This window comes from Temnothorax nylanderi, unplaced genomic scaffold, assembly GCF_030848795.1.
Source record: "Temnothorax nylanderi isolate EJ_2023f unplaced genomic scaffold, tnyl_v1.0 TNYL_tig0065_pilon, whole genome shotgun sequence".
Lineage (NCBI taxonomy): Eukaryota > Metazoa > Arthropoda > Insecta > Hymenoptera > Formicidae > Temnothorax > Temnothorax nylanderi.
In genome coordinates, this window is record NW_027249127.1 from 470,295 (window position 1) to 488,981 (window position 18,687).

The window sequence follows — 18,687 nt, forward strand, 5'->3', positions numbered from 1 at the left end:
GTTACGCCTCCACGAGACTCGGCCGCCCGCGTACCACGCACTCTCTCTCGAGAAAGAGATGACGCTTCTCTCTCGCTGCAAGGGGAACGACGGGATAGTCGCGCGGCACGAACAGTCGAGATTCTCGTCTCCGGGGTCTTGAAAACTCTGCGGCACGAACCACGGAGTCGTCACTCTGGATTCAACGACGCGGGAACGCGACGCCGCGAGGGATAATCTCTCGTCGAACGACGAATCCTGACCCGGTCACTGACTATAGGCGCCACCGCTATCCTGGGAGGCGATGCCCCCGATCTTTGGGGGAAATTCCTATCGATCGGTTGCCGCGTTTCGACGAAACTGCCATCCGCCGCCACGGCGAAAATACATGACCAGGTCAATGCAGAGAGCGCTGACATCTCTCCAATTTGCAGCGAGAGAAATCGATATGTATACGCGGTTATTCGGATATATGTCCCTTCTAAAAAAAGCAATCTCTTCGAAACTGGCTTTCAAAATTAAAAGTCCATTCACTGATATCGGCATACCGCTAAGAAGCTCTAACGAAAAAAAGCCGAATGGTTGCGTGTTTGAATATAGATAAAAAATATTACATCTCGAAGTAAATTTCGTAAAGGAGGTAATTACTTTATCTCTTCATTTATAATTATAAAATCTAAGGGAATAAACCATATGCGATATATGCGGAGCGGATTTTATTTCATCTGAATTTTCATCCGTGCCCTCTTGGCGCGGCCAACTTCAGATCCCTTCGACCCAACTCGCGCGATCCGCGAGATTCCCGAAGGCGCCAAGATCTCATTACCTGCCTGCACGGTGGTTGTACACACATTTGAATCGTTCTGATTATGTCAGCTGGTTCTCTGACGTAAGGAGACGCCCGGCGTCGATTGGACGACGGGCGCGCGCCCACTACGCGGCTGTGCGCGCGTGCGCGCTCGCGGCTCCCCTCAAAGTGGCCTGAGCCCACGAATGCATCGGCAATGGCGTCACACGGTATCTGCCGTCATCCTCCGGAATGCCTCCTGGTTAAACGCGTAGGTCGCGATTTTACCACGCCCCCGTATTGCAAACGTACCATTTATATCCGCAAATAATTTTTGCAACGGAACGAGATGACACGGACGAAATTCTCGAAAATTTTCACCCAACAATCGGCGCCAATCGTACGCGCGATTCGAAGGATTCGCACGTTAGCGGTAAACAGCAACGAGAGATTCTTCGACACGGACCCACGCATACCAAAGCCATATAAAACTGCAGTATACACTGCGAATACAAATAAATTTTAATTGTAAATGAAAGACAAACAGAATAAATAAAATAATAATAAGTGAAACGGGATCGTTATGATATACAATCAGAGAGAAAAATAATCACGGAAAAAAAAGGTTTTGCTGCAACAGCAAATATATTTGTTAAATATGGGACAACTAACATTTTTTGCTGCGAGAGCTAATTAATTTTGCAATAATAGCAAAACATTTCGTTGCAATAGCAAACAGTTTTGCTGAACTTTGCTATTGCAGCAAAAGGTTTTGCTATTATTGCAAAATTAATTAGCTCTCGCAGCAAAAAGTGTTAGTTGTCCGTATAGTAGCAAATCCTTTTTTTCCGTGATATAGTAAATAGAATTCTTTCCTGAAATTTGAGCCACAGATTGCCTAAAGTGAGCTTGATGAGCGCGCATTGTTTATACGCGCGCGTCGCTCGCTTCGTGGTCAATCAGAGTTCATGAGAGAGAGAGAGAGAGAGAGAGAGAGAGAGAGAGAGAGAGAGAGGAGAGAGAGAGAGAGAGAGAGAGAGAGAGAGAACGCGCGCGCGCGCACGCACCTCGGAGCGAGAAGCGCGCCGCGCACGCGTTTGGTACGATCGACTCCCGTGACGCGCGCGTCGATGACTCCGCCGTTGACCGCGCGCGACGGGATACCCCGTCCCTAATCGCGAGGGACGGCGCGGTTTGGCGCGGGGCGGCGTGACGCGGCCGGGTAGCGCGCGCGGGATCAGGTGCGATGAAGATACCGAATCCGGGGTGAATGGACTCTCTCTCGTTAACGGAGATAGGACATTTTCCGTCAATGCAACGAGCGAGCGGATACGGGCGAGCGCAGCGCGCAAGAGAGAACTTGACGGCTTTGACGTTGACCTTACGCGACGCGCGGTCGATGCCGCACGCGCGTTATTCTTGGTCTAGAAAAATCTCGCTGTTTCCCCGACAGATCTTACGACGCCCCTCCGTTGTATTTTTTTTTTTTTTTTTTTATTAATTAACGGAGAAAGTGGGAAGAGCCTCTCTGCCGTTGAATCGCTATTGGTGGTTCGCTTTCAACATACCTCGAGACGTACTGTATTAAGAATGAAAGCGCACCAAGGGAGAGAAACAGACCTTCTGAAAGGCCAAATTTTAACAGATGTTTTTCTTAGAATAAAACGCAAACAGAGTCAAAGTCTAAGATACAAAGCAAGGTCGGAGAGAAAGTTGTTTTGCGCGGTCGCGCGACACCTGGCGCGAGGCAGGAATTTCTAAAATTCCGAGAAGCCTGTTCGATATTAGAAAATATGCGCGATCAAGTAGAATCTCCAGATATCAAATGTCTGACGAGTGACGAGAAAAAAACGCGCGCATTATCCGCCGTCAATGAGTACATAATTAATTTTATCTCAAATGTTGTATGAATAAGAGATTGTACATTTCGCAGAGGTATGTTTTTCTCCCCTTACTGTAACCATGAACCGTCGATCAAGGTCGAGTGATTTAACGGAAGAGGAAATATCGTCTCGAGCGGAATATCGAATATTTCCCGAAATTCAGTCCCGGGATCGAAATATGGACCGACGCGACGCGCGACGGGTCGGAAGTAACGCGCGTCTCAGGCGGAACGGTCGAAATGTGATTAATCAATCGAGCGATTAGCTTGAGTCGGGCGGCGCATGCCTGTTTGTTGAAAACCGTTTCACGGCACGGTTCGTACGCGATAATATGCGTTTGAATAAATTAGCGGCTTGTCACGTCGCGTGACAGATAGAAACACTGTGCCGTAAGGTCAAGGACCGATTCCGATGTCGCTTTCTCGCCGCGCCGCGCGTTCGCCTTGTATATATGTCTATTTTACTGGGTAATACACGTTTCGCCGCTCTCAAAGGATAATTTATTACCTCGCGATTTAACGTCTCCGTTCACGAAGACGTTATTGCCGCCGACCGCTCGGCGTTCACGGCCAATGTTATCTTTTGTTCGGTAAATGCGAACGCAAGATTTTTACGTTTGCATTTTCATCGGAGTGTTGTACGGCTGCAGCGGCTTGATACCTCGCCGGCGGATCTGACCGACTATTCTGCGAAGGATCCAGAAAACTAGATACCTCATACCTCATGTCGCAAATTAAGCAACAACGGTGAACTAACGGAACGTGGATGATTTTTAACAGCCGTTAAATCCGAACGATCCCGTTTGATAACACTCACTCTTTTTTTTTATCACTAGATGTATATATGTCGTAGGCAAATGGTTATTTTAGGAAAATAGCTTCTGACTAGGCAAATGCTATCTGCTTGGTCAAATGGCTTTCGCCCGTTTATTTGTGTTTAAATGCTATTTTCCTAGGCAAATAGCATTTGCCTAAACGCTTTTTAGGAAAATGGATATAAATTGTAGGTTAGGTTCAGCCTTCAGCATTCAGAATAGAGCCTTTTCCGAATTTTTACATTTTCTTGCGGCTCTCTTGGTAAAAACCTTTGTTGTAACTCCGACAGTGATAATCAATCGGGGGAGCCCGAAAAATATGTATCCTACCGGATAAAGAGCGATGCTTTCGAAGTTTTGACTGGTCAATTCTGCGGAATGACTGGTCAATCATGCAGAATAATCAAGCGTCTTAATTCAAGCAGTTAGGTATCACGCTGGGAGTTTGTTTAGTTTTATTATGCGGGGGAAGGAGCTGCAGGCCCCTTCCCCAGCATAATAAAACTAAACAAACTCCCAGCGTGATACCTAACTGCTTGAATCAAGACGCTTAAAGAATTACCTTTTTCAAAATAGGCTTGGAGTTAGATTAGTTTTTTATGCGGGGGAAGGACTTTCCCCGCCTACATGTGTACTTACTTGAAATACATCAATGCATGTTTCGCTGAATACCATTTGCCTAACAGCGGTTCAGTCAAATAGTATATGCCTAGGAAAATAGCATTTGACTAGGAAAATAGCAAAAATAAATGGGTGAAAGCTATTTGACCAGGCAGATAGCATTTGCCTAGTCAGAAGCTATTTTCCTAAAATAACCATTTGCCTACGACATATATACAGTTGCATTCATGTGTTCAAGATTGCTATAGAAAAAAAGAGTTTTAACGAGTGCAGTATCTTTTTGCATTTTTTTTTGCAAAAAATTTATTCGTTTAACTTATCAAACGGATAATGTTTAGAAAAGAAAGCAAAAGACACGAATTGAAATCGGAAATCCCAAAGCTGTTTACCGCGATTACGCATGGCATATATGACGCATGACTGCAAAGCAGGAATTTCTCAATTCTGGAAAACCTCTTATTTCCGATATTCCGAAAAGTATGTGTGTCACATAATCGCTCACGCATAATCGCCAATCACGATTCTATCTCTTAAGGAGGTTCAGGTGCTACAAAAAAATGCAGCCAGCTTCATGAAATTTTAATATATTGTTCTGGAATGCAAAATAGAATTATGTGAATTTTTTTGGAATTTTTCACGGTCACGTTTTGAAAAAAAATCGACTCCAAAAATTGTACTTTTTAGCATAGGTTCTTATGGGAAATAACATATTGCTCACCTTCAGAATGAAATAATGCAAGAAAAAATGCAAATAATAAGGAAAGAAAAATATGCACATGTAACTTAATAATTTACAAATAAATAAGTGAAAGAATGGGGTAGGTTATCGCACATTTCGTAGAAAAATTAATTATTAAAGCATAAATTGCTTGATTTTTCGTCTGGTAGAAATGAACGCAAGCAAATAATGACAGCAGCGCAAACGAGTATAGTAGAGGTTGTACGGCGTGGCATTTGAATAGAAGTTGCGTTGTGTTTGATAATATAAAAAGTTTTTAATAAATTGTGCATATTATTAAAAGTTCTCTTATTAAAAGTTCTGATTTCCATATACTTGTATTTTTTTATTCACAAACTTTCCTTTCCATTTGTATTGTTTATCAGTCATTTTTAAAGTTAACGCTAGACAGAAGCAGCAGCACGCACTGGACCCCCGCGTCTCACTACTCCCCCCGATGAAGCACCCGAACCTCCTTAAACGTACAGCGTTATCGCGTGCGATCGCCGAGCGTTCGTGGACAGGAAGACTCCTCGCGTAGAATAATCTCGCGTTAAATTTCCGATGAAAATCACAGCTCTCGCAAACAATCCCCAATGCCCTCGAGATACCTCCCACGCCTCCCACCCACCCCGGATTGCCCGCCGATTACTAATCGTCGCTAATTGTTTGACAGACATCCCTCTGCGGGATTAAATGGAGGAAACTCGTGTGGGGCGAGGTGGCCGGTGGCTTCGGCGGCACGCCCCTCGAGGACCCGGTGCTGTCGAGCTTCTCGCGATGTTTAGCTGGTGACATTCTGTGCGTGTGGCGACGAGTGGCCGCCACGCCGTCCACCTCCGGCCCGGCGGCAGCCGCCACCGCCGCATCGGCGCCCGGGGCTGGCATCTACGACCTAGGCATCGCGCCCTCGCCCGCGCCCCCGCCGCTCTCCCTCACCGCCGCCAAGGAGCTCTGGATCTTCTGGTACGGCGAGGAACCCGATCTCTCCGGCTTGGTATCGCCGGAGCTCATCGCTTGCGGTGAGTATATATTTCTACCCGCGTGCCCGGAAACGCGCGCGCTGCGCCGCGTCGCGCCGCGCCGAGCTCGTCCCGGAAGTCGAGCCGGGATAACGTTGAGACTCCTCGGGCTACATACGCGGACGAGCTGAGGAACGCACAGGATAATTTATTTTCAAAAAAATTGTTATATACGTGAGTTATTTCAAGGCGATGAATTTTGTGCGATTATTATGTCACCTTGATTAAAATATATTTTTCTTTTTTTTTTTAAACAGCGAACCGTGAATAAAATCGCCAGAACGTCAAGGACGACGAAAAGTGTGTTCGAGCGAAGATGATCGACGTCGTTGTTTGATCGATGCGTGGCAAACGTGATAATCTCAATTGGTATAACATTCAGGCGCGATATACGGTATGTTGTGTACATCGGACGGGAAGTAGCAATTACGCGATGTTTATACGCCGTTGTATGGTGTTTTACCTAACGCCAGCCAAGAAGACCGTGACTAAGCTAACTCTTATTACGTACTTTCCAAGAGGAAGTTTCGACACGTAAGAGACCACGAAGGGACCACGTTGCGTTAACGGATTTGCAGACCGTGCTTGACGAGGGCAAAAATCCTAAGACTCTGCACAAGATCTATAGACTATACGTGTACGTCGTCCTATATCGATATCGCCGCCGACTAGAGACAACATCAAAGTCACGGCGAGCGGGGGGAAAGGAATATAATTAAAAGTGAAACTCGCTTTAGTCTTTAGATCGCCGCGATAAGCAGTGACGTGTATAAACGCGTTAGCCCGTGAATCACACATAAAATTATCACTCCGACGTGCCTTCTTCGGGCTATCGAACGATTCTACCTGTTTTGCGTGTGCAGCAAAACGCGAGCTATCTGCTTAGCCTCGAACAGTGTCGCGAATTTTCGCATTTCTCTACGATCATTTTTCCGCGTTTTGTTTCTACAGTCTTGTCGTGAGTAAAGGCGATAAGTTTGCGTCGTTCTGAAATAAAAACTCGGACGGAGTGCCCAGCCGGTCTCGTTTGAGCATAGCTGCGTAGTCTAAAGCCTGGGACACGCGACAAAGCTTTAAAAGCAGCAAGCGAACCGACTAATCACAATTCTCGAAATTAAATTGGGTCTAGGAGTACGCTCAACCGTGACCGGTCGATGTAACAAAGCTCTCATTTCCTCTATCCGTAGATATATCGAGTCGTAACAGTTCAAAGCGAAAAATCGTACGAATCTTTCTTTGTACTCGTCGAGATAAATGTTATTCTTCGTGGTGTTCCGTACTAGCGATCGGTAAAATACTCTCTCCACAAAAACTGGAGCTTCGAGCAACGAACGAATTAATCGCAGTCGAATGTTCATTAGGATGGTAGATCGCGAGGAATGCTCAGTTGGATTTGTTTCGCTCGTACTTAATTTTTTTTCTCAACGCTCAAGTATCACTGTTTAAACTCCGACGACGATGACAATCATTATTATTATCTCGTGCCTCTGAGAGACGGGTAGTAACGTCGTCGTCGTCGTGCAACGGACCAGCGTTCGAGCCGCGCCGGACCGAGGTCCGGCCGGCGGTGTTTCTCGACCGGCGAGGTCGCTGAACCATGCACTTGTCTGCAACTCGTTGCAGCGCGCAACGTATAGATCTGCCGTGTTGTGCATCGCATCGCGCCGCGCCGCGCCGGCACTGCTCTGTCGGAGAGTGCACCAATTGCGAAACTGCCGCAGCCGTCCGACCGCACGGTGAACCGTTAAGACTGAAAACGACCAACGTGGCCGGCCTGCCGCGACGGTGACAGTTTAGCGTTATCGGCTTAAAAAAAAAAAGATGGGTTGATCATTCGACTCGTCGGAGAATCGAGATAAGATAAGACGCGCCCCTCGAGCGCACCTTTGCTCTTATCGGATATCGATCTTCTTCGCCAAGGGAGAACATTTTTGGATTATTAGTTTAATCGTATCAGGCGTAGGATTGATAAACGTAGCGTTATCCCTTTTTTATCCCGTTAGACGCGTGAGATAATTAATATTGAAATAGTAATAGAGCTATAATACAGAGCGACCAGGTCAAGCCGAGCGCGCGTTCCACTTTTTAAGAATAAAATATTTCACCGTCGCTTTTATGTACGGTTACCTATCGCGATGGAAGTTTCTCGAATGAACATTCGGATTTTGGGAGACGCAGGCTGCAGCGAGACCACCGCGGCTAGTGGTCCACGAGAGATGCAACTCCCTCAGGCTCCGGTCATATCGATCGACAGAACACGTGTTCTCCCACCCAGTGATTCTCAACGTTACTGCAACTGCGTGTGATTGTAAAAGGCCAAGCCATATTCGACTTTGAGGTTCCTCGCGATTTTCTCACTAAATAATTTATATATCTCGCGGTTAAATTATTTCCGTATATAGTTACGGTTAAGAAGAAAGCGCGCGTCTGCTTAAGATAAAACCTTTTTCAATGATCGTGAGTTCTTGAAACAGAATGAAATGTGCGTAGTATCGCATTCGCACGTTCCGAATGGGCTCCCTCGAGCTCACAGATCCTCACGCACCTCTTCGCATTTCGAAGCGTACTTACTCGTTCGCGTGAGAACAAAATCAGGGGAAAGCTGGCCCGAGCGCGCGACTCAGGATTCTAGAACTTTTCTGTTTTCTCGGCCAACTTCTCCTCTATACCTTCCGCGAAACGCTCACTGAGTTGCTCGACGTAACGTCGCTGTGATTTTACACGCGAATCGCATTACTTTCACGTTAAATTCCGCCGCGGTTTAGACGCGCGCACCGCAAATAAGAGCGAGCTTCGCCCGCTTCATCGTATAGCGACTATGATTATTGAATCGAATGATGACGATATCGAACGAAAATTACGCACACATATTTGTTGCCAGGGTTGAAAAAAGACGTATCGCTTCTTCCCGCTTAATTGTAACAACAGCAGCAGCGTTGTAACCGTTATTTCCGCGTATTTTTAGAAATCGATCGTCCATACGAAGCGCGCATTAGTGTATTCCATGCAGTTCCTCTCTACGTCGTTCATCGCACAGAGTATAAAGAGGAACGTTAGACCGACGTGCCGACGGGTTTGTTTACGATATTTTATTATTTACTGTCATTTGCAGAAAGCGAGCAGGGTTCTTGGGAAAGCGGATTGTCGTACGAATGCCGGTCACTTCTTTTCAAGGCTCTGCATAACTTGATTGAACGGTGTTTGCTATCCCGTGACTTCGTTCGCTTAGGAAAGTGGTTTGTGCAACCTTACAATGGCTACGAGAAACACCGTTGTAGCAGGTAAACGATTGTTTAGTAATAATATCTTTGTTATCACATTCTGCATTTCATAAAATATTTTCGAGAGTAACGACATTTTTATCTTATTTTGAGAATGTACCCTTTCCCGGTAAGAACACTTGGTATTATATATGCTTTATCACATAAAACTAGACACATTTAAGATGTACAATAGTGTTCAAGCTGTACATATCATATCTAAATATTTTATCATGAAATAAGTTCGTAAATGGTCATCATGAAATGAATGCTCGGAACTCAGAACTATATGTAATTAGATATTTGTAAATGTTTGATATGAAGGATTAAACATGACGCAGATACGTGAATAGGATGCGTAAATCTAAAGTGTGCCCAATTTAATGTGATAAGGAGTACAACACGCACCAAGTGTACACAGTATAAAGTACTTTTGCGGTCCAAAACAGTACAGAAAGTATAGATTTGATCGATAAATCTTTAAATTTCTTTATTATATTTGCAGCAGCCATTTGTCGTTCTCATTTGCATTCTTCGTTCACGGAGAAAGTACTGTGTGCGCAAGTGTGGACGTCAGGCAGCATCCTGCGGTGCGACATCTTACAAAGACATGTCTGCAACGTACCCAGACCTCCCAATCTGGCGTTAAAGGTAAGTATTGCTTATTACGAGAGAGATAAGGATCTACAGCCATAGTTGGCACGAGGAAAATTTGATCGTTATCAACTATCAACGTCAACGTATTTCTTATCTTGTTCCACAGTGATCCTAGCTCCTTATGGACTAGCAGGCACGTTAACGGGTCAGGTGAGCCGTATGGACAGTCAACTTCTCGAAGAGTGGAAACACTTCTATCCGATCAGTACCGGTAGTAACTCGGAGACCGGGCTTCCGCCCCTCGTGGAGGTCCTCGTCGGTGGCGTGCGCATGCGTTATCCCTCTTGTTACGTCTTGGTTACGGATATGGATGATACGCCACCCGAGACTCCTCTCTCGCCACCAAGCAGCCCCGTCACTGTCGAGCGACCGCTTTTAACGCAACAGGAACTGAGCGCAGCTACCGAATTGCCGGAACGCGTGTGGGCAGAATGTACTTTGAGTTCACCGATGTCCGCTTCCAAGACAGAATCTTCCACGGAACCTGGAACCTGGACGTTCGTGGAACCGACGCAAAAGTCTTCCTGTACCTGTTCATGTTCGAAGTAAGGATAGCGGAAATTCACGCCTCTTTTTATTCCGACTTTATTGCATTGTGCAGACCACTGTCTTTAGATTCCTGTTTCTTAGATTTCAATTATATATATAAAAATTAATTGTTTACTATGTAAATTTTAATAAGTTTATTAAATTGTTTTAATTGATACAATTAATAGCGGTCTAAAGTCAATTACGATCTTTTTTTTTATAATGAACGTAATAGTAAACATTTAATTTTTGTTATATACCGCGTCAGTTGAATAATTAGTAATATTTGCCATCATATTGGTTTCTGTTTGCATGTAATGTAATAGCACAGAATATAGATTCGTAGAATATCCAAATTATTATAGATAAGTAGTAGTGTGTGATGGCTGTTGTAATGTGTGCATGGAAAATTAGTCTTTGAAGAGATGGCTCAAATGCAAGTATTCCTAATAGCCAGCTTGTTAATGCATTTATTATTATAAAGTTACATTTAAAGCCAATTAAATTTTTTACTCATAATTTTAGATCAAAAACGTAAACATAATTTTATTGACTACTTTATCGTCATTACAACAAGATAAAAAGATTGTAATATTATTATGCGTTGCATTTGAGCTTTTATAAGAAAAGCATATTAGGGCCGAGTATTAATGAGATATAGTATGAATCCAACCAAAAGCTAAAGAGACCTGAAGTATTGTGTTTAAATGAAAAATCCTACTGTAATTTCTACAGTCGCCACATGTATTTTCTTACATATTTAAATATGGAGACTAGCTTAAAATGACATATCGTTAATATAATCGTAGCTAATTCTTCCTTGACATTTAAATATGTGATTGCTTAAGGGGTAACGCCACTCTAGAGTCCCAAAAAAGCCTATTTTTTATTTTTTTTTCCAGAAATACAATAATCATAAATGAAAATCGGTTTAATTCTGTTTATTATCTATATATTAAAGTATTAAAAAAATTTTTTTATTAATTTTTTATTGACAAAATGGCGGCGCCAGAGCCATTGATCCAAAGTGCCTTTTTGCGGAAGTCGTCCAACGGGCGGAATCGAAGCTCCTATAATTTCTGAGCTGGTACAAAAATTCAAAGATTTTTGAAAAATATATAAGATTTTCTATAGAAGTACGTATGGGAATTGCGAAATATCATTTTTTGTAAGAATGGTGCATGTTGGAAAAAAATGTTTCATTTTTCGCTAAAAAATTTCGCACAAAATTGTTTATAAAAAAAGTTTTGTTCAACTTATCGCAAAATCCATACGTATAATACTTCGAAAGATAATGTTATTGTAAAGTTTCACTCAAAATTTCAAGTCAATCGGATAAAAGGTGTTCGAGTTCTGATTCCGCCCGATTTTAAAAAAGCGATTTAAAGTTTCAGTTAACATTCACAGATGCATTCCGCGCCGGCAGACGGATTACGAAAAAGGGATAATAGAGATTTTTCCGAGCTTTGAAACCAAGTGTACCTTATTTCTAAGACCTTAAAGCATTGTTTAAGCAAAAAAATCGATTTTTTGAAAATTCTAGAGTGGCGTTACCCCTTAACTTCCATGTTTGAAAAATAGTGTGGCTGTCAAAATACTCAGGTATGCAAACGTTATTTTTTGTAGTCATTAATTTTAAAAAATAGAAAGCTCAAAATAAGTGTGTCATTTTAAATCAATAATTTAAATATAATGGGACATTCAAAACATGGTTAAGAAATAATATATAATATTTATTAATAAAAACTATTAAAATGTAAGAAGAAATATTAATAGCAAGATTATTTGAAATAATTCAAATAATTTACAAGAATTGTTAATTCGTAAGCAAAACATTTAGCTTTTTGTTTACATTTGGATCATTTTCTTAAAATAAATGATTAGGTATTCACCATTAGAATAGTACGATAAAACAAACATGTGTCATTTTATCGTCACAAGTATGTCGTATTTTAAACTAGTCTTCATATATGCAATTTGACGAAGTTGATATATGAGTTGTTGCTTCAGGATTCTATAAGGTAAAATGATAGAGGAGATATGTTCGCAAGAAAACGAGATGTTAAATGCATCGGTTGCAGGTATACGACCCCCGGGGGTTGGAAGAACCTGGCCTCCTCTCAGGTTCAGAGGGAGAGGGTAGATAAAGGTGGACGGAGGGTCGTACCGTTTCACCGACGGTCTACCACTCAGTGGGACGCTTGTCCCTCTGTCCCTGCTAATGCCCCCAGGTGGGTAATTTTTAGGCCCCCAGATATGAAGGGAGAAAGAGATCATTTTCATCATTTCTCTTAATCAATCACTGCAATAACGCCAGTTTTACGTATGATCGTAATGATCTTCCATAACTTCACATGCAGATTCATCGCTTTCGACAGCTCCATCATGTAATATATTCAAATAACTCGGTGCACAATATAACGTATTAATCAGATTTCATTTTAACTATACAAAGGTGCGAGGCATATATCTTCTTAAACGCGATCGAGTCACGGCGTGAAGAAAAACGAACGGTAGACTAATATTTTTTTTACATTTGATATGTGTAAAACTGTGCAAAAATGTCTCACAGAGTATTTAGAATTTTTCAGTGGGTAAATGGGACCTTCTAATGTCAATGTTATGTGAATCCACGGTATAAGGTTGCCAATTTTTTTGCGTGTACTAATACAACGTAGTAAGTACAGAACTTAACGTCAACGAGTAGCTCTATAACAAATTTATACCAACAATATATTTCCTCAACGAATTATTTCTATATTAGTTATAAAAGCAAAAGCAAGGGATAGAACTCGGTTAATAAACTTTTGCACACGATCTGTCGACTTGAAAAAAGTATTATCATGCGCATGATTCGGTAGCAGATAGGATCTGAGCTTTACACACGATTGGTAGTGCACTATCTTCTAGCATATATCTTCCTCTTAGTTAAGTTATTTATTTTGCTTGTAATATACATAGAAAATGGTATATGCTTTGCATGTGAATATTGTTCGATATTTCTAGCATTTATTTTGCCCTATAAGTTGTCGTTTTTACGTTCATCTATAACATATAACAGGCTTCTATTCATGTTCATGCACATTTTATATTTCGACAGGCGCGGCATATGCTTTTTCTCGAACAATTCATCTCAGTAATACGCACAAAGTTATTACTTTAATAACATTATTAATATGTTGAGAGAAATAAACGAAAATGTATCGCTGTAACGCTAAAATATTGTCAAATATATATCATCGAGATGATCACGATATAGGGAAAACTGTAGTCTGAAATAACATTTTAATAATCTAGTTTTGAGAAATACTGTTTGAATGTTGTTTTACTCTAATGTCATTTTGGACTGGTCTTCCCTGCATCGAAATATATATTGTTCAATGCTTTCTCTTATTCTTTCATGCTCGATATGAGTACTAAACTTCTTTTTTATTGCAACCTAACGACAAATATCCTAGGACATATCCGTACGTAATCAATCTGTTTAAAAATTGAGTAGGTCGGTACTGAGTAGAACGGAAGCACCTAGTACACCACCGGGTGGTCCACCTTCCTACTCGCGCGGACCACCAACGGGAGGAGATTGCTTACCGGTGCCGTCGGTCGGCTCGCCAGGTTCTCCGGCACCATCGCCTCTTCTAACTCCGCACTCCGAGCCTGCGTCGGTCCCGCCCGCGGAACCAACGATGCCGACTCTTAGCCCGCAGCCTCCACCAAGTCATACAAACACTGCCCCACCCCTAACCCCGTCACAAGGGCCCAAGTCTATTTCTTCCGCGTGCAACAACCAGGTGCACAGTCCATCGGTTCCCGGACCGATACTGAAACGACCAATCTTGGTGTCCCGAGAATACGAAGGTGCCCTTTTGGATGACGAGCAACCGTTATCTTGGCTCTACGATTATTCGCTCCAGGAGGCTTGGCTGAATCATCCTGTGAAGCGTTTCAAATCCATGAGTATCAGCGGCCCTCCGACCAATCGAAGCAACGTTCTATACCCACCGATGAACTCTCAAACGCTCCAATCTCAAGCTCCTAAGCTGGAAATTAAACAAGAACCTGTCACAGTTGTAAGTAATATCCATTAATAGGAAAGAGATCAAGATAAATTAAATCATCTAAGCATATTACATCTGCTACGAAAATATTTTTATCAAATTATAGGAAGAATTTCAATCTTTCTCTTAAGTGGCTATTGGAGTCTTAGTGAAATTTTATGTAATTTATTTATAAAATTTACAAGTTATTAGAAATTTGCAATTGATATGCTTTACCTCCAATCCAGAGCAAAATAAAATATAATTAACATATTGGATAGAAAATTTTTTATTCACGAACTTGAAAAGGAAAAAGACATTTATTTACAAATTTTATTTGCAAAGATCATAAAAATATTATAAGTTGTCTTCAATTCCAGAGCAAGTGCCCAGCTTCTTCTTCATTTACAAGATGCATTATAGAATGCATTAATGATAAACTATGTCTTGTGATATCAGGGCGAGTGTATCGGAAGAAGAACAGATCCGTACGAGTTCGATGCGACAGGCGAGGAAAATGGCACGAATGTCGATGGTCTCCGACGACAAAGGGACGATCCATCTAAACCAGGATCTCTTTTCACCAGCGAGGGTCTCCAGCCATCCTACAAAGATCTAGATCAAATATTCGACAACTCTGATCCTGATACTTCCAGCGACGAAACGGTAAGTTTAAGTTTATATGTTACAAGTAGTTGATATACAATCCTGCATACGACACAAGGATAAACAAGGAAAATAGGCGACACCGAAATGCTTGAAAATCATAACGGATGTTGGATAAGATACATTTATGTTCACAGAATTTGAATCAACTACAGATACAAACACCGCCAGGCTCGAACAAATCTGGTGGATTGCATGAGGAAACAAGGGTGGACGGTACGAACAAAAATAATAATCGAGGAGTCACCGTTCTACGACCAGAAGAACTATCCAAGATGTTTCCAACTCCTCCTTCTCTGGAGCATAATCCTGTTGCCTCGCCTTGCCAACTGAGTGACCCCCTTATGGACCAGACTGATCTGTTGATGCCTTCGCGACCGCTCAGACACCTGCCCGACATATATCCTAATATGGGTTCTCCGCAAGAAGAGCCAATTGACGATTGGTCATACGTGTTCAAGCCGGCGGCCATCAGCAAGATGGTCGGTTCTTCCAAGTACGCACCCCTCACGAATCTGCCTAGCCAATCTCTGCCATCCATCACACTGCCATCGCACTGCGTGTACAGACCTTCCTGGCAGTGTAATCCTGCTTCCACCAATCAGACGGACAAACCTCTTCCACCAACCAGGCCCGGATCAGTGCAACAGCAGCAGCAACAACAGCAACAACAACAACAGCAACAGCAGCAACAACAACAGCAGCAACAGCAACAACAGCAGCAGCAGCAACAACAGCCTTGTCCACAAAGTCCGGCGCCACCTTATCGTTCGAACACTCTGCCCCTGCCCGGTAGGCCACCTCCACCTCCGTACGACCAACCCAGTCCAGCTACATCTACCACTTCCTCGTATCTCAATAAAAATCTCAACAGCATCGATGCGGATACACCGGGACCCGCTCGCGCGCCTGAATCAAATTCCCTCGTAGTAAATATTCTTCTGGGTGACACCGCGCTCAACATCTTCCGCGATCATAACTTCGATAGTTGCAGTTTATGTGTGTGCAATGCTGGGCCCAAGGTAGTAGGCAATATTAAGGGCGCCGATGCGGGCGTTTACCTCAGCAATTCGTGGGCTGGTTCTGCGCTCTTCCAGGACGACGATCAAATCAGATGTAGTTGCGGCTTCAGCGCCGTGGTGAATCGTCGACTCGCGCACCGAGCGGGTCTGTTCTACGAAGATGAGATGGAGATTACGGGCGTCGCCGAAGACCCAGCGGAGAAGAAGAAGGGCTCGCTCACCGCGGTTGCATGTCCTGGAGCGAAAGCGACCCCGGAGGGTCTCGACACGATACTACCGAATGTTCTCGAGTTACTTCGCGAGCAATGCCTGATCGTCCAAAGTTCAGCTAGCAGTCTGTACAGAGCGGCTAGGATATGCGCTACCATGAAAAGCTATCCGACGTTAACGCCGACGGTGAACACCCTGGAGTTCAACGATGGCAACGAGGTGTGTGTTGCCGCGCTCGATCAAGGCAAGCTCGACGGCGCGCATAACGAGAGAGCGGCACGCGTGAATGGCGTGCATCGGTGGGTGTTCCTCAGGGCGCGAGGTCCCCAATGTAGCGGCGACATCGTGCGAATGATGAGGGCGCTGCAGCCGCTGCTCCAGGACGCGGTGCAGAAGAAGTGTACGACACGCATGTGGGAGGCGCCGTATACCGTCACTGGACCACTCACGTGGCGACAGTTCCATCGTTTGGCCGGTCGCGGCACCGACGATCGTTGCGAACCACAACCGATACCCGCTCTAGTCGTCGGATACGATCGCGATTGGTTGTCATTGTCACCGTACGCGGTCTGCTTCTGGGAAAAACTGTCATTAGAACCGTTCGCCGGGCCCAGGGACGTCGCCTACGTGGTCGTCGCACCCGACAGCGATTGTATCGTCAGTAGAGTCAAATCGTTCTTCCGAGAACTTTCTTGCACGTACGAGGTAAAAATACAAATATTATTTATTTTATATAAATAATTCTACTCTAACACTAAAACTAACTGTCTGAAAGAATTATTTTGTTTAGTGTTACTGAGATTTTTGTTTTTCTGACATTTTTAAAAAACTACATTAGAAAAAATTGTTTGGTATTATTATATCCAATTTGTAGTTCTCGCGCGATTTGCTTAATTAATTTTGTCTCCAATTAAAGGGAATATTATAGTTTAAGACTTCGCTTTTTAATTTTATCGCAGATTTGCCGGTTAGGAAGACACACGCCAATCTCGAAACAACTACGTGATGGAATTCTGCGCGTCGGGAAATCGACTGTGCAGAAACTGGCAAAGCAACCGATGGACGATTGGTTCAAGTTTTTGGGGGAAAATTACATAGGCGAACTATTGAAATTGTACGCTCAAGTGTGTAATCATCGATTGGCCCCGTATCTTACGCAGGTCATACAAGATCGCAGTTTGTTGGATCCCGGTGATTCTCAACCAGCCAATAAGCAGCAGCAACAGCAATCCACAACAATTCCCGTTCCCGATACGATGCCAGCTACACCCGATGTATTAACGACAAAACCCGAATCTGTCGGTATGTCTCGTCGATAATCGCATTTTAGCGATATGATTTTAGCGTGTCTGCTCGGGTTGGGGTCTAGCGAGATTCGTTGCCTTTTGCAGAAGGGGAGAATCCGAGGAGCGAGACTCCCTCTTCGAGCACAGCGACGAATCAGACCACTACTAATACAACTGGTAATACGACACCGACCTCGCAAACCACAAGCAACACGACACCGATTACTACGACCACAGGCCCGGACGAGGAGGTGATCGAACCTCCAGCCATCGTTGTCTACTTTGTCGAACCTTTCTCCTTAGGCGGCACCGAGGATCCCGATCGACGACGTCTCGCCATTTTGGCTCTACTCAGAGCTTACTCTTCCGCGATCAATAGCATGCCTGAGAATATGAGATCAAATATTCACGTTCAGGTAATTAACCGAAATTCTAGTGCAAAATCCCGACGATGAAGAATAAATAGTTTTAAAACTCAGCTGGTCAGTATTCTAAATTGTGTTTTTACGGCATGTTTTGACAATTGCGATTAATATGCTTTCAGATAATATCCTTGGAAAGCATAATGGAATTGGGTCGAGCTCGAGAAAGGCGAAAAATTCAAGACGAGATGAGAGCCTTGGCGTTGAATGTCTTCTTGCAAGGGCGTCGATTATTGAATCATAATTCTACGGTGAAAAGCCTCACTGGTTTCGGTACCGCCGCCGCTGCTGATCTCTTCCTCAAGAGTAAAGATGTAAGACTTCATTGTTAGATCGATTGCTTGCTACGTGTTGTGAATATGATCCGAGTTTCGTTTATGCGCCGCGATATCAGCGCGAAATCAGAACGATATATAAATTGTTTTCACTCATTTAGTAATATTCTTGCAATTATGTATCAGGAACGAAACAGAGCGCCCTATCGCCTCTACGCACCGGCCTTCGTGCTAGCACCACTGCGTGCGAAGAGCGAAGCTCCCGAATCGTTCGGCATGCCGAGACCCGAAGAATGCGCGGTGCTCTACTTGAGTTACTGTTTGAGCGAGGATCAGTCTTGGCTGTTGGCAGCCGCAACAGATGACAGGGGCGAAATTTTCGAGACCGCTACTATTAACATCGACATACCCAATAGAAAAAGACGAAAGCGCGCCTCGGCTAGGCGCATTGGCCTTCAAAAGCTCATGGACTTTATATTAGGCGTGATGTCCCAAGGTGT

General features: G+C 43.6%; 1 protein-coding gene across 4 annotated transcripts in view; it reads left to right on the forward strand.

Annotated features, from left to right (window-relative positions):
- Skd (mediator complex subunit skuld) overlaps positions 1-18,687 on the forward strand; it is a 33,803-nt gene that overhangs the window by 12,171 nt on the left and 2,945 nt on the right. The window contains exons 2-13 of one of the 4 annotated variants that reach the window (XM_071708191.1): positions 5,479-5,824; positions 8,937-9,105; positions 9,590-9,735; positions 9,848-10,286; positions 12,351-12,500; positions 13,769-14,339; positions 14,766-14,972; positions 15,110-16,909; positions 17,164-17,506; positions 17,596-17,906; positions 18,035-18,226; positions 18,374-18,685. In XM_071708191.1, the coding sequence (XP_071564292.1) occupies positions 5,479-5,824; positions 8,937-9,105; positions 9,590-9,735; positions 9,848-10,286; positions 12,351-12,500; positions 13,769-14,339; positions 14,766-14,972; positions 15,110-16,909; positions 17,164-17,506; positions 17,596-17,906; positions 18,035-18,226; positions 18,374-18,685 (4,986 nt within the window). Of the gene's footprint in view, positions 1-5,478; positions 5,825-8,936; positions 9,106-9,589; positions 9,736-9,847; positions 10,287-12,350; positions 12,501-13,765; positions 14,340-14,765; positions 14,973-15,109; positions 16,910-17,163; positions 17,507-17,595; positions 17,907-18,034; positions 18,227-18,373; positions 18,686-18,687 lie in introns of all 4 variants that reach the window. The other 3 variants (XM_071708192.1, XM_071708193.1, XM_071708194.1) reach the window with 3 other exon arrangements.